The 16,084-nt window shown below is 41.6% G+C and overlaps 1 protein-coding gene across 2 annotated transcripts in view; it reads left to right on the plus strand.

Annotated features, from left to right (window-relative positions):
• The window catches only part of STX8 (syntaxin 8), a 319,594-nt gene that overhangs the window by 189,576 nt on the left and 113,934 nt on the right, over positions 1-16,084 (plus strand). For both annotated transcript variants that reach the window (XM_088468815.1, XM_088468825.1), the window contains exon 7: positions 15,487-15,588. In XM_088468815.1, coding sequence (XP_088324941.1) covers positions 15,487-15,588 — 102 coding nt within the window. The remainder of the gene's footprint in view (positions 1-15,486; positions 15,589-16,084) is intronic.

Genomic DNA, 16,084 nt, shown 5'->3' on the forward strand with positions numbered 1-16,084 from the left:
ATCTGAAGCATGGAGTTAAAATCGGAGTTGATTTTTAATACCAACTTTCATCTCTTTTCCAGGTAAACTAATGCCATCTTCCATATCTGATGCCTTTAATTGCAAGAATAGTCTGTATTGAAAGTTTGCTTTCCAACTGTGAGGCGCATCTTCCCCCATCATTAATTAGCTTGTTGAACAAACTGCTCAAACATTCCCTCCCACTATACCAGGTGACCTAGCTTCTCCTGCAAAAGGGAACTCATTTGAAAGCCTGCACACACAGGCTTGGCCTGCCACCTTAGCCTGCATTTTAAGCATGCCATCTGAAGCATGGAGTTAGAACCGGAGTTCGAACTGGATTTGGACTATTGACTACCTTCTAACCTAAATTTAAACAATTTCACGAACACATAGGCATGCTGCCACTCCACCTTCATTTACACTCCCCTGAGACTGGGTTCGGCTACTGTCTCATGCTGCAGCCAAATCGAACTCCACAAACTGCTGGATGTGACAAGACCACACACTCGTTTGAAGGAGACGCTACGGCTTTTTGCTGAACACTTTTCAATTTTTAATTTCTGATTAAGTTTAACATGGTTTTAACTTAAAATACGGTCACCATTTATTCTTTTTATTTTTTATTTTCTCCACCTGGACGTTATATTTCCACTACTTGCACACCCTGCCAGTTGTAACCTACGCAGTGCGCCCCAGATGGCTGCCTCAGATGGTTCTTTCTTGGGCAGGATGAACAGACACGTGGATCTATTCATTCAGTGCATTTCATATTTCAAATATTTCAGTCACCCGGAAATCTCATGCCCGAACTGCAGCGCTGTTTGCTGTATTTATTATTACTTGTGCTGTAAAATGTACTTCCACCCTACTGTATGATATACTAGTGTGCTATACATCCACTGTATGATATACTGGTATGCTATACATCCACTGTATGATATACTGGTGTGCTATACATCCACTAAAGTTCATCCTCCATGGGCAGGATGTACTTTATGTGGATCTATTCACACAGGGTATAGCATTCTGCCACACGTGTCAGATTTCCCATATATGCCTTGGCTTCTTGTATGGCTTACCTCCCACAGTGCCAGCTTCATAGTGCGCCCACCATGGCTGCCTCACCTGGTACACTCGTGGATGAGATAAAAAATACATGGACCTGACTATTATGGTGGGACCTTACTCCTAGCGTCAGGATGCTGCAACCACACACATTTTGTGTTTTCTAGGCGTAACTTATTCCACCCAGGGTAATCCTACGTAGTGCGCCCAAGACGGCTGCCTCTTTTGGTACCTTTTGTAGGTGGAATATTTAACCCATAGAAGTTATTTCCAAAAATGTTTGCACCAACCCTGCAATATCCTAGATTTCGGTTGATTTTAATTATCTGTGTGGTTTTCTATTTTTTTTTTTTTTTTGCAACACCAAATCCTTGTACAATGTACCATGTCTTCTGATGTCTGTAAAACGACTTTGAGTCCTATGGGAGAAAAGCGCTATATAAATTAAATTATTATTATTATTATTATTAATAAACAAAAAACTCCTTCTTTGTTTTTTCTATTCAAACAGCACTACACTTTTTCCAGAGGAATTTAGGGCCTGGTTCAGAGCCGTTCGCTATATGCGTGCACTCGCAAGTGGCCTGATGTTCTGCATACGTGCATGCTTTGTTCTGCGCATGCGCAAACTACTCACTGTGATCGCATACCGCTAGCTCGCCCTGCAAAGACAGCCCAGTGTGTGCCTGAGTGTTTCAACGCCATTTCAGAGGCATGCATAATTAACAGGCAGCGTCATTGTACACATCACTTGGCTTTTTTTACACTGAAATGCTCGCCGAGCTTGCAGTAGGGTAAGGCTACCACAAGCACTGTGTTCGCATCCGATGGTCCTTGATGTACCAATGTTTTCATACACTTCCTGGAGATGACGTGTGCCAGTGGGCGTCTCTACATATGCTAAGGGGTGTCTGCATATGCAGAGCGATCGCTCGCACAGCCAAAGTGGGTGTGCTTATGCCTTGGCGAGTGATCGCATCCCATGACGTCAATTTGGTAATTTGCATTCGCTCAGTGCGAGCGTACGCATCTAGCGACCGGGTCTGAATCAGGCCCTTAGCTATCTGTATTGGTTAGAGTTGTCTTTCTCTCTCAGTTAAGGATACTGAATTTGAACCTCTATATGCTCCTACCTATACCTTCTAAAACCTGCCTATAAACCTCTAAAATGGACGCTATTTGCGTACGCAGTCATACCGTAAAATAAAGACTTTAGACCTTGAACATGTGTTTCCAAAGCACAAAGTATTTTTCAAGTAAAGTACAGTCAGTTACACGCTGTGATCTAAGTACAATTTAGCGCTAAGAATTATACAGACCCAAGATACAGTTATACATACGCACGCGCTCTGGACCAGATACCGGCATCAGCAAGAAACCTCCGTCAATCAGCAATCAGCAAGAAAACTCCAGACTGGGGTCACAACACACACATTTATACCCTTACAGAAACAGACAACACAATAGAGAGGTTTGTTGCTGATCCCATTGGTTGCCCATCACGGTGCGTTTGTTACAGGACTTTTAACAGGTTGATTCAAATGGACACCGGTCAGCCTCCGACAGCCTATTGTCTCTTCTATTCCCCCTGCATGCAAATCTAGGCTGTTGGTTTCACAAAACACATTTTGGTGCTTTATATCTCTACGGTCCATAAGTTGAGAATGCATGTTGCGATCTTCACACCGATGATACCGGAAAGCTGCTGAGAAAGTGCAGATCAGTATAACACCAAACACGGCTTACTTGTCACATATTAAACCTTAGTTACCAAAATAGCCTTTATTTCACAGCATTTGTAATAAATGAATAAAACTTGGATCTTATACTTTAAAGCTATGGAACCTTTTATGTCAGTGTGCATTATGCAAGTAGTAGGGGTTTGGGAAAAGACGCTAGTTATGTTTATCTGATTTGGGGCAGATGTGCACGCATACAGCTAATAAACAGCGTTCGCATGCAGGATATTGTGCATTCGCTAATGTGCATCATGTTAACAGCGCAACTGTGCGTAATGTGCGGTGTTTATGCATGTGATTGTATTTATTTATGATGGATTTAATATATATATATATATATATATATTTGTATATATTTTCTTACTAACATTTTTTTAAACTGCAATGCAAATGTGTTATGGGCAGTGAGCTTCACTCTCAAACAGGGTGGAGACCCCCAACCGTGCTGGTGCCAGCCTGTCTGACAGTGAGTTTAAAAGAGCAGATTTCTTGCCATTGTTCATTCAGTCAAATTCAAGTGTCTGGGCCATATTACAATTGCCACAGCTACACCTGTCCACATGTGGGGTCTCTCCCTTTACATGCAAAAACACCCACAGTTCCTGGTGTATTGTTTTTTTTCTAATTCCTTTTCTCAGAAAGCTATTTTTCTAGTTGCTAACTGATACTGTGTTTGTTTTGGTATATTTCTATGCAAGGTTGTCCCCAGAATGGGCCTGTCATGGCTTCTAAAGGGATTACCAAAAACATTGCCATCTGTACTTAGCTCGTGAGTTGTAACTTAAAATTGCGTTGTGCAGATTCTTATTTTTAAGATGGAGTCTGGTTTCCATTCGCAAGATGGCGTCGCTCAAAGCTAATTTTACACTGATTCTGTCTCAGCCAATAAACCAGCTTCGACACAGTATGGAGAAGCCAGAGAAGGGTTCCAAAAAACAGGGATCAGTCACTTTTTATACTGTACAAAATGTGATAAAAAGTTGATAAAAGGTTGCACGGACCCAGGGTCGCTCTGTGCTGGTTGTTCACAGGGAAATTAATTACCGGGAAGTTCGGCTGAACAGTTGGCGATGCCTGATTTGGCCGAAAGTTGGGTTCCACCTATTTTGGCAGGTTATGTTCCAGGGGTGGACAACTGGGAGGCGGACTTCTTAAGTCGCCACAGTGTGCATCCAGGGGTATTGGAATTACACCAGGAAGTGTTTGCGGAAATAGTTTACAGATGGGAGTCTCCAGCTATAGATCTAATGGCTTCCCATCGCAACAGGAAACTTCCAAGGTACGGATCTTGGTCCTGGGATCCTCAGGCATCCATGGTGGATGCCATGACAGCACCTTGGGTTTTTCGGCTGGGATACAGCTTGCCTCCTCTGGTAATGTTACCGAGAGTACTTCAACGGATACGATCATTCTGGTGGCTCCAGAAAGACTGGCCGCGCTGTCAATCGTATGCAATTTTTCGGAACATGTTGGCAGATGTTCTGTATCATCTGCCCCTGCATCCAGATCTGTTACTTCAGAGTCCATGCTGTCACCCCAATTTACCTCACTTGGCTTTGACGGCATGGTTCTTGAATCCAAGATCTTGAGGGCCAAAGGGTTTTCAGAATCTGTTGTAAAAACCATGATACAGGCTCGCAAACCAGTCACTTCCTAGATTTATCATCAGGTATGGAAGTTATATGTTTCTTTGTGTGAACAACAGAAGTTTAAACCTGAAGGGTTCCGAGTGTCTCGTCTTTTGTCTTTTCTGCAGGATGGTTTAGTTAAGGGTCTTAGATTGTCCTACCTTAAGGGACAAATTTCAGCCCTGCTTCAAAGGAAATTGGCCACCATTCTTGAAGTTCAGACCTTCTTGCAGGGGTTCTTCGCATACAGCCTCCTTATGTCATGCTGGTTGCTCCTTGGGACTTAAATTTGGTTTTGGAGCCACTTCAAAAAGCACCCTTTGAGCCATTGAATCTGTAGAATTGCGATACCTCACTTTGGACATTGTTTTTCTTTTGGCCATTACCTTAGCCAGACGATTTTGAGTTAGTGGCTCTTTCTTGTAAATCTCCGCTTCTCATTTTTCAGGAGGATAGGGTGGTGTTACGCACTAAACCTTCCTTTCTTCCAAAAATGGTATACATTTTTCACATTGACCAGGATATCGTACTTCCAGCCTTTTGCCAGGCTTCAGTGACTAGTGAAGCTTCTTCTTTAGCACTTTTGGATGTGGTACGTGCATTACACATTTACTTGGAATGCACTGCATCTTTGAGGTGTACGGATTCTTTGTTGGTGTTGACTGATGCACCAAAAAGAGGCTGGCCAGCCTCAAAAGGATCCATCGCTAGATGGGTCACTTCTGCCATCCGGCAAGCATATTTGTCTTCAAATGTGGCGGTTCCGGCTTCAATTCAGGCACCACTCGTCTCATGCTGTCGGGGCTTCTTGGGCTGTGTGCATTGGTGCCTCGGTAGAGCAGCTGTGCAAAGCAGCTACCTGGTCATCCATACACACTTTTACAAAATGTTACCGCTCTCATACATTTGGAGCGAGGGATGCCAGCGTTGGATGTAAAATTCTTGGAGCGACCAGTTCCGATGCTACCCCCCTTAAATTGGCTTGCTTTTTGGTAGATCCCAGAGGTTCTGGCATACCCCAGATCGATGAAAAAGGAAATACAATTTTTACTCACCATAAAATCTCTTCCTTGGAGTCCATCTGGGGGATGCAGGGATTCCTCCCTTGTTTGGCTTCATATTAGTTACCTGTTGGGTTTCTGATTTTTTTTCAGTTCTTCCGTGGGTTTTTCTCCGACTTTGTTAAACATAGCCTGAGGTTCTAGTGGAAGGGGAGGGGTTATATAGGGGGTGGGAGGCAGTTAGTGCCCGACTCCACAGCTCACTATGCATAAACCAGAGGTAATGGCATCCCCCAGATGGATTCCAAGGAAGAGATTTTACAATGAGTAAAAATCGTATTTATAGGAAATGAACAGCAATACTGCTGTAGATAATGACACTGACCAAAATAAACAGATGGAAGATCAAATCAGAGTGAAATACATTATAGACCCTACCTACAGGTTTCATTTTAAGGGGATGTCTTTTTTTGTGACCTGGCCATTGTAACACTATAATCTCTATTGTAGGTGCCCTTTTTGAGTATAAAAATGTTGTGTACCTGCTCTGAAAACTGATGTTCTCTTCCTCTAAGTGGGCTGATAACAAGGATCTCTTTTGACAAAGTGGCCACATGTGTCTTCAGACAAGCAGAAGCGTAAACTCCAGAAAGCTGTGAAGGTGCAATTGTCCAGCATTTTTCTGTGATTGCCAATTGTTACTGCTACTCATCTCAACAGCGGTGGAAAGCAGCCTCTGGGACTAACGACCACGATACCTTCATGATTTCCAGAGCAGTTAACTATTTTTTGCTAGGAAAGTGACTAGGGAACATTCTTGTAATAGGATTGTCTAAAGGAACCAAGCCTCACTTGATGGAATCATCAAACATGCAGTGGTTAAATAATATCATACCACTGATGGCAATCGCAATGACTAGTCAGACCCAGATTGCTCGCTGAATAATCTATATAAAAACTAAGGATTCTGCTTTTGAGCCTCTATATACCCCTGCCTATACCTTCTAATATCCTTCCTATATACCTCTAAGGATGACGCTAATTTGCGTACGCAGTCATCCAGTAAATAAAGACTCCAGACCTAGAACACGTGGTTCCAAAGCACAAAGTATTATTCAAGTAAAAGTACAGCAGTTACACGCTATGATCCTCATATAATCTTAGCGCAAAGAGATTATACAGACCCAAGTATAATTATACATACGCAGCGCTCTCTGGTCCAGATGTTAGGCATCAGCAAGAAACCCCTCATCAATCAGCATTCAGCACAAAGACTAGGTACCCAGGGTCAGAGCACACATATTTATACCCCCCAGAAATAAACAACACAATAGAGAAGTTTGTTGCTAATACCATTGGTCCTAAAGGAGAGGGCATATATTACAAGGCATTTAACAGGTTGATTCAAATAGCCTCTAACAACTGGGGGTCTCTGGTTTCCTGCCTCATGCAACATCCTAACAGTTGTTCATTTAATGTACATTTTGTTGCTTGAAGTCTCTGCGGTCCATAAGTTGAGAATGCATGATGCGATCTCCACACTGATGGTACCGGAATACTGTTGAAAGAGTACGCATCAGTACAATACCAATCACGGCTTACTTATCATGTATAAAACCTTAGTTACCAAATAATCTTTATTTCACTGAATTAACAAACTTAAATCTTATACTTTAAAGCTTATTAAACCTTTTATGTGAATATGTAATGTGTAAGTATGTGATGTAAAGACGCTAGTAACTTGGGGCAGATGCGTGCGCATGAAGCTAATAAACAGCGTTTTCATACAGGATCTTATGCATTCGCTAATATGCGATTAGTTAACAGTGCAATTGTGCGTATTAATGTGTGTATGAGAAATGGTGCACTTAAATCTCACTTAAACTAAGTGAACACCTAGCAGTGTGGAATGCTGAGCCTCATAGTTCCACATGCCCCCCTCTCTCAGCAGCCCCCACCCTTCCCAGGCTCAAAAGTACAGTCCTTTGTTCTCCCAGGTTCTTGTGTAAATGCAAATTAGCACAGCTATAAGACCCAAACCTCAGATAACACTCTTGGCTTTGAAGGTATTTTATTGTAGGAAGCCTGCTAATGTAAGGTGCTACAAACGACCCTCTTGCTGTATTCGAGCAGGGCCACCTGGAGTGAGAGCAGACCTTATGTCCAGGAAGCTTGTCTACACAGGCTAGTTGTCACGTGGCCATTTGCTCTGTTTAGCTAACGCAATCCAATTTTGACATACTGTACAGCCATTTCTGAAATATATCCTTTAGGGGAATTATAATAATATACACTTTATCCAGAGTACCCAAACTACGTAAAGTCATGAAATGGGCTTTTGGTGAATCGCCGTAACTTATGGCGATGGTCACAGATGCAATTGCATGATGCTAATAGTAATATCGCCACATCTACTAAAGTGTGAGTTTATCTAAAATGGAGCTTAGGCGGCCATTCGCAAAATTCCAGCTTTGATAAAACATATGTTGCCAAATATTGCCAGTAGAAGACTTAAATACCATTAAAATCAGGGAATAATAGGTTCTACTGTGAACTTGGCAAGTCCGTCCTGAGCCATGGACATCGAAAATGGCAAAGCTTACTCTTAAATGGAGGGAGGGGGATTGGGCGCAGGGATTATTTTATGCCAATTCTGCATGGTACAATATTAAAATGATATGCAGCATGCCTATGTTCTCTGAACTAGTGCGGGTGTATCTGCATGCGAAATGCTACGTTACAGTGTCAGCGGCTGTAACGTAGTGTTTAGCATGCAGATACACCCGCACTAGCTCAGAGAACATAGGCATGCTGCATATCATTTTAATTAGAAGAAGCTACTTGTGGTATCGTTTCACATCGTTGTGCGAATAAGACGCATTTGAAGGTAAAAAGACGCACGAAAAGACGCTCTGCGCAACCGAGTCACACTGAGCTCCCGCATTGTGTGGCGCGACTTGTAGCGCGCGGAGGATAGATGTTTGTGGGCACATCTGTATGACCCTTATGGAAGTTTGATCTCGCCGTTTCCATACTTGATCATTTTACTATTTATGTAGATAGACATGGCTGAAACAAGTGGAAGATAAAAAAATAAAACCATGTATATAATAAAAACTACAAATGCATGTACAATTCAGTAAGTTTTTGTCTGAAAATAAGCAACCCTACAATACACAACATTGCCAAAAGCGTGTAGACACTAAAATGCCACACTCATGGAGTTTGTGACTCCTCTTTTGATGCTATAACACCCTTCAACTCTCGTGGGAAGGTTTTCCACTAGACTTTGAAACATGGCTGTATGGATTTACTTTCTCTACAAGAGCATTGGTGAGATCAGGTACGGATGTTGGGCAATAAGCACTGACTAGTAGTCAGTGTTCCCATTCGTCCCAAAGGATGAGGTTTAGTTCAGGGCTCTGTGATGGCCAATCAAATAATTTCTCTGAAAACCATTTTTTGATGGACTTCACTTTGTACACGTGGGCATTGTTTGTCATACTGAAATACAAGAGTCATTCCCAAATTGTTGGCACAAAATTGTAGGCATGCAATTCTCCCTAATGTCAATTTGTTTGTAGCTTCAAGATTTCCCTTTATTTTAACTACAGGGCTCAGGCCAAACCATGAGAACAGCCTCATAGTATCATTTATTTTCCACCAAGCTTTATAGTTGGCGTTACACATTCTGCAGGAAGTAGTCTCCTGGCATCTGCCAATCCAATATTCACCCATCATGCTGCCAGATGGTGAAGCATGATTCGTCCAATGGCAGTGTGCTTTAAAAGACTCCAGCCAATGTTTGGCACGATGCATGGTAATCTGAGGCCTGTGTGTGGTTGTAATGCCACAGTAACTCAATATAATCCAGCTCTTGTCATATAGTTATTGTGTTGATGTAGTTTCCAGTGTCATTATGGAGGTAGTGTTGCAACAGAGGACAGGTGATTTTTACACTCAATGCTCTTCAACACTCAGCAGTCCCAAGTGCAAGTGTGGCCTACATCTTATAGACCTTTCCACTTATAGTTGGAGGTCACTCAGCTTTTCAGTATGACCCATTCTACTACTAATGCTTGACTATGGAAATTGCATGGCTGTATGATTGAATGTAGCTGAATTGGCCAGAAGGGGTGTTCCTAAATGCCTTTGGCCATGTAGTATAAATTGTCTCTTGACGATTCTTTTTGTTACGATTAGTGACTCAGCCTGGAAACCAGTTGCAATAGATTATGGAATAAGGGTGAAGTTGATAACTGCACAGCTGAAGGACAAATTCAGAGAAAATTACAGTATGTTTAATAAATGTAACCCTCTCAACCCTAGGAATGAATATACTTTGAAGCTTTGTGCAGCAAAATAGATTCAATAATTTTACATTAGCCCACAGCCTATTTTGACAGTTTTTTGACTGGAAGCTACTTTCTAATATTTCATCAACCTGGCAGTGATTGTGAAAAAAATATGATTGGATAGATATTACATGGAAACATAGAATTTTACAGCAGATGAGAACCACCAGTCTACCCTGTTAGGGTTAGGGTATTAGAAATAGAGTATTAGGGTTGGTTTAGCTGTTTGGGTTAGAAGTTAGGGTACTAGGGATAGGGTATTAGGGTTGGTTTAGTGATTTGGGTTAAGTTAGGGTCAGGGTTTAGGGATGTTAGGGTCAGGATTAGGGTAGGGATGCTATACGTCCTAGATTTACTGGTATTGTATAAGATTCGGGGTATGTGTCCCAGAAAGTAGTAATCAATATCTATATTGTTTACACAGCGCAATTATATGGCACCTTTTGCTTTGCTTCTATATTCAAATCTAATAAAATGGTCCTTAAGTTGCTCCCGGCCAACTGGAAAAGTGGGCTAGTCTTCCAGAACTGGTCACCAAGGTGTGGCTGATGATGCAATTCGTGCCGAATCACATCATTGTTGCCCCACCCCCACTTCACAATGGCAAATACTGCACCGTTAAGTAATGAGAGCGAGGCCACGATGACGCAATTGGGTCATTATGCCCGCCGGCCCTTTAATTTCCCGCTGAGCCAGCCTGGGTGCCCCATCCTTGAGGGGACAGCCAGAAAGTTGGCAAGTAAGCTCTGTTATATTGGAATTTATAAAACTTCTAGCAAGCCATTAGCTCATGCTCACCAATCTCTTTCAGCTCTAGATTTGCACTCCTTAGGAAGGAAGCTTCCCCCTGATCATCTTTCTGGGATAGCTGTGTATATGAATTTTGTGCGCCTTAAAACACTGAGTGAACATACTGGTTAATATTACATTCAAAATGGAAAGAAACTATTCTAATTACCTTTTCATATGTGTCACCAAAGTTTTTAATGTGTTTGTTGTCGTGTTTTTGGTTTAACTAAATAAGTGTTATTTAAAACAGTCTCCTGCCCATTTGGATAAATTTCCACTAGCGTTAGGATGGTCACCCATCCTGCCCACTTCACTAGGAAGTGGGCGGATGCAGGAGATTTACCTACTCTTTCAGGGGTGCGGGGAGTTACCCGAAAAATTGGGAGCCTCCCGGGAGAGTAGGCAAGTATGGGTAGGTGTTGCCAATTACGACAGGACTGCATCAAATATAGTAATTAACAACAAGAGAAATTAAAACATTTCATGCAAATTAAATGTTTAAGCTGAACATCTTATTGAATAAAGACTGCTATTACAGCATTTTACTGAAATTATATTTTGGATTACTTAAAATAATTAATGGACTTCTTATGTACATAGCATTACTGGTCCATACACCGTAATATAGGAAAAGGGTAATAATAGTTAATTCCCAAAAATTAAATCCAGCTTTGTGCTTTGCTGAAGGGTTAAAGTAGAAGCTCTCGTCAGCTCACATTGTTTGTATTCTGCAGAGTGAAATATTTAGGTGATGAGAAGGTTTCAGCCCGAAGGGTCCTTTGCACATCCACAGATGTAAATAGGAAAACACTCAGAACCCTGACGCAGAAACCAGACTGAACAAATTGGGTGGGGCGGAATACAAGCAAGTGGGTTAAAATATCTTTTACCCGCTCTTAATTTAGATATTATATGCCATCAGATGTACACAGCCAATCTATCTAAGCACTGTATTACATTCCAAAATTATGTTTTTGTGTAATGGAACATTGCATTGGCCACCTAATCCACTTAGACATGCTATTGTTGTGCAGTGCATTGTGGGTCTGTCTGGCATCACAAAGGTTAAGAACACCACTCTGCCGCCCCTCTGCTTTCCCAGTCTCCATCCCTTCAGAATATACAGAAATACTGGTTTGATTTATTTGGATTGCATCTAACTAATCCTCTTATTATTGAAAGCCATACATTTCAGAGTTGAATGTTAACCTCTCCTTATTTGGCCTCCAAAATTTCCATGGGCTTATTATTTGGAGATTGCTCTTCATGCTGATGAGATTTTAGACATTTTTTACTTCAAGTTCTTGGGTTCACACATGTGCTTTTGTTGGTTAATATGGCCATATTAAAATGGCAATTCTGTGTAACTCACACAATAGTTCCTTGCTGACAGGACCTTTTTTGTGATATCTGAGGTTCTTGTAAAGTGAAGTCAGTCAGTGATGTGGTGATTAATTATTTTATAAGAAAAAAAAAAATCAGTCTCAGCCCTGCAGGCTTGAATTGTGTTTTTTATTCGCAATGACATTGTCAGTAATAAATTAGCGTGGTATGCTTCATGCATATATTAAATTGGCGTGAAGCATAAAGTAAAAATCATGTGACCGTATGGGCACACAGTCCTCTCACATATCTCCATATAGAGATGTGTCTTTTCTTACTGTTGCTTCAGTTGTGCCCAATTACCCCTGTCGGTGCGCCAGGTCCCGTGCGACTCAGCCATGCTGAGCATCTTTCTCGCTGAAAATATGCATCTTATTCACATAAAAAAACAACTGGGAGCATCAGAACTACTTTGCTAGCTTGCAATGATCACTTTGTTATGCGGCATTTGTGCATCTGTGTGTGACCATTTCTGAATCTGTGTAAGAAGGGCTACGATATGAGCGCTGTAGATTTTTCTCACACCGAGTTCTGTTCATCTGCGACTTTGTAAGTGTGTAAAACCAATTCCTTTGTCATTAAAGTCGCAGCCTAGTGTCTCTGGTACACTGTGAGTGGCTTTCCTCTGCGTATGCAATTGTGATGCAAAATTTTATGAAAAATAAGGTACTCTACTCCTCTCGGAGCGTCTCAGTTGCACCTGGCGTCTCTCTCTATATGGCGTACGGATAGCTAGTGAGGGCTCATCTGTATGCTGGCCCATGACCAGTATGCTTCCAAATAGTCCCCCATGCCTTCGCACAGCCAGTATACTTCCATATAGCATGGAATACAGCCAGATATGTCCTATATACTGTATACAAAATACTGCATATATATTCAGTGTAAACTCAATATGATGCCATCTCCACCCAGCCAATATGCACTTCTATTCTTATATAGACTTACAATGTATATTTTAGCATTTGACCATCTGACCATCACTGATGGTTCAGTGGCTGACTGTTGGTGCATATTGCAGCGATACATAATGCCGTTGGCCCAGAGGGAAGCTAGTGAAGCTAGTTCTGGCAATCAGGTTGGGTACGGGATGCTGGCGCTCGGGATCCCATCGTTCAGAATCCGGACGCCGGCATCCCGACAGGGTTAGGATACCGACACCTGTCAGAAGGTATCCTAACCCTAGCCTAAACCTCCCTCCTCGCACCCTAAACCTAACCCTCCCCCTAGTGCCTAACCCTCCCCCTAACCCCACTACTTACCATCGGGATGACAGCGCCGGGATTCTGACTGGTGTTGGGGATTGCATCAGCATTCTGAGCGCCAGCATCTCGCCTGCCGTCATTATAACTCCCTGGGCCAGCACCCCTGCCACTAGCGTACATGACATCACACTACAGCGGAGGGGCAGCAAGAAGGTCGGTGCTGGGTGCATCATTTGAAAATGCCCTGCACATTTGTAGATGATGGTGGCCCACATGAGGCAAAAGGGTACCATCAGTGCATCGACCATGCCACCTTCTTGGTCAGTTTTATAACCCTCGTGCAACTGGTGTTTTTTCTTCTTTTTATTGTAGAATTATAATTATATTGGGAGGTTTGCTTGCTAGTTTCAAGGGGGGGGGGGGACAGTAAAAGGGTCATTCCATGGTAACTCACGTTACAGAGTGACATAGCAAGGAATTTATATTAAATGAATTCTAATTACTGAAAAAAATAATAGGACAGGTAATGCTTTAAAAAAACTGTATACAGGAATTGCTAACTGTTTGCTATGTCACTTTGTAACGTGAGTTACCATGGAATGACCCATTAGAACCTTGTGTGAAATGTAACCACCCCCTTCATAGATTACCTCATTCGTCACTTATTCCTACAGAACGGTTGGCTCTATACTAAGGAATATTGGTTCTACCCAAAAAAAAACATACTTACTATTTGTGTCACTCTACAACATAGTGTAGGGCTGTTTATAGGGCAGCCAAGATGTGACTGCAGTCATTGTGATGTCTAAGGTGGCAGTTAAAACGGAATCGGTATGAAATTCCGACAGTTGAGATCCTGGTGGTCAGAATCCCGACGCCGGGTTGCCAAAAGGGTTAACATACTGACACTTGTTGGTTGGTAAGCTAACCCTCCCCATCTCCCTACCCTAATCCTCCCTCTTTGGTGCATAACCCTAACCCCACCCCCCCACCCTAGTGCCTGAACCTAACCTCCCCCTCACCGCACCCTAAACCTAACCCTCCCCCTTAGTGCCTAACCCTCAATTTAGTTCCTAATCCCTAGACCTAACCCTTTCCGCAACCCCGTTACTAACATTCGGCATCCCGGCGGTTGGGATGCCGGGGGTGGGATTCTGGCGCCGGTAATGTAAGCGTCGGCATCCTGTCTGCCGTTAAAATGACTCCCTTCTCTTTCCATTTAAAAAGTACCATATATATCTTTATATGAGTTGTGTACATTATAATAGACAAATATATATATATTTTTTTTTATCATATACACCTGTAGTTTTTACTGAGTTGTACAAATTTGCAGGAAAATGTCCTTTATTTTGCTGTCTCTTAAATTTTAATGCTCGAGTCCTCTTCCTGCGGCTGTCTTATTAATTTTATTAGTGTATCACTGACTACACAAAATTGTACTTTTGGTACTGCTTAAATGTGCCAACAACAGTTATATCACAGAAACTATAAAGGTGAGTTTGTTGGGCCTCTGCAATCATACAGCAATTACCATGTTCTTTAAAGATGTTCAAACTCATCGCAAAACAATACAAATAATTTATATATATATATATATATATATATATATATTTATTTATATATATATATATATATACACACACATATATGTCTCAAAAAAATAAAGAGCACTCAACAGGCTTTTCAATAGCAACAAAAGAAATGTATCGTTTATTGTTACTCATGGCACTACGTGTAAGTGACCTTACATTAAAGGGGATTATATTGCCGCTTGTGTACTGGTTTCCTGAGTGCCATCCCTTGTGTGGAAGTATGCTAAAATATTGGATGTGCACCAGGAACGGATGTATCTGGATTTAGTGAGTGCCGGCTGTCTGAACAATATACTGTGTGTATGTATATATATATATATATATATCAAAAAAGAGAGCACTCACCAGGCTTTTCAATAGCAGTAAAAAAAATTATTGTTTATTGTTACTCACAGCAATACAGTGACAGGGTACATGTCCCTAAACGGACCTTTGTCAAGACCAACAACCACCTATAAGGATAGCTCCCCTATAAAGATATATATAGCTGTGGTGTCATACTACTGCAATAATCCCTGCACCACCTGATTGACATGTACACACATGATGATGGAGGATGGATTTTCTTGGGAATGGCTTGCCACTGTTCCCTGTTCTATATTAATCTGCCAGAGAGAAAAACAATTACCTATTGCAACCAAATAATGATAAAAATGGAATACCAATTAATGACTTTATTAAAAAAATCTAAACTTATTTTTTTAATAATTCTTTTTCTCCTAGAGATCATCGATGACCTGGCAAACCTTGTAGAAAACACAGACTCGAAGGTCCGCAATCAGACAAGACACGTGAAACTGGTGGATAAGAAATCGGGATCCTGTGGTAAGTACCCACAATCCATCAGTAATTTTATTTTGGGTATGGTCATTGTGTATAGGGTAGTGCATTGATTGTTCTCTCCCCAGTGGTTGCACACAGAGGAGTTGATTCTGCGGTGGGAGCAAAGCAGTAAAAAAAGCATTTAACTTTTGTATCTTGGAACAAACCAAGTTGCAATTCAAGTGGTGCACATAGTTTTTTTTTGCATGCAGGGTAAGTAAAGTACTGGCTGCTTTTGCATATAGCCCACAAAGAGTGGACAGTAAAGCTGTCAATTAAGATTTGTGATTGAACATGCCCACTCTCAAATCTAAATTTATTTTTGTCCCCACCTGCGGCGCAACATGGTTGTGTCCAGGTGCAAAATTACTTCTTCTTTTTTTATTTGCTCGCAATTCAGAATCAGCCCCATTATGTAATGAACATGGCAAGCTATCCCTGATTATAAAGAGGCAGACCAGAGCTACGTTAAGTGTCGACAAGATGTTGCTTCTCAGTT

This window comes from Taudactylus pleione, unplaced genomic scaffold, assembly GCF_031769625.1.
Source record: "Taudactylus pleione unplaced genomic scaffold, aTauple2 ptg000012l, whole genome shotgun sequence".
Taxonomy (NCBI): Eukaryota; Metazoa; Chordata; class Amphibia; order Anura; family Myobatrachidae; genus Taudactylus; species Taudactylus pleione.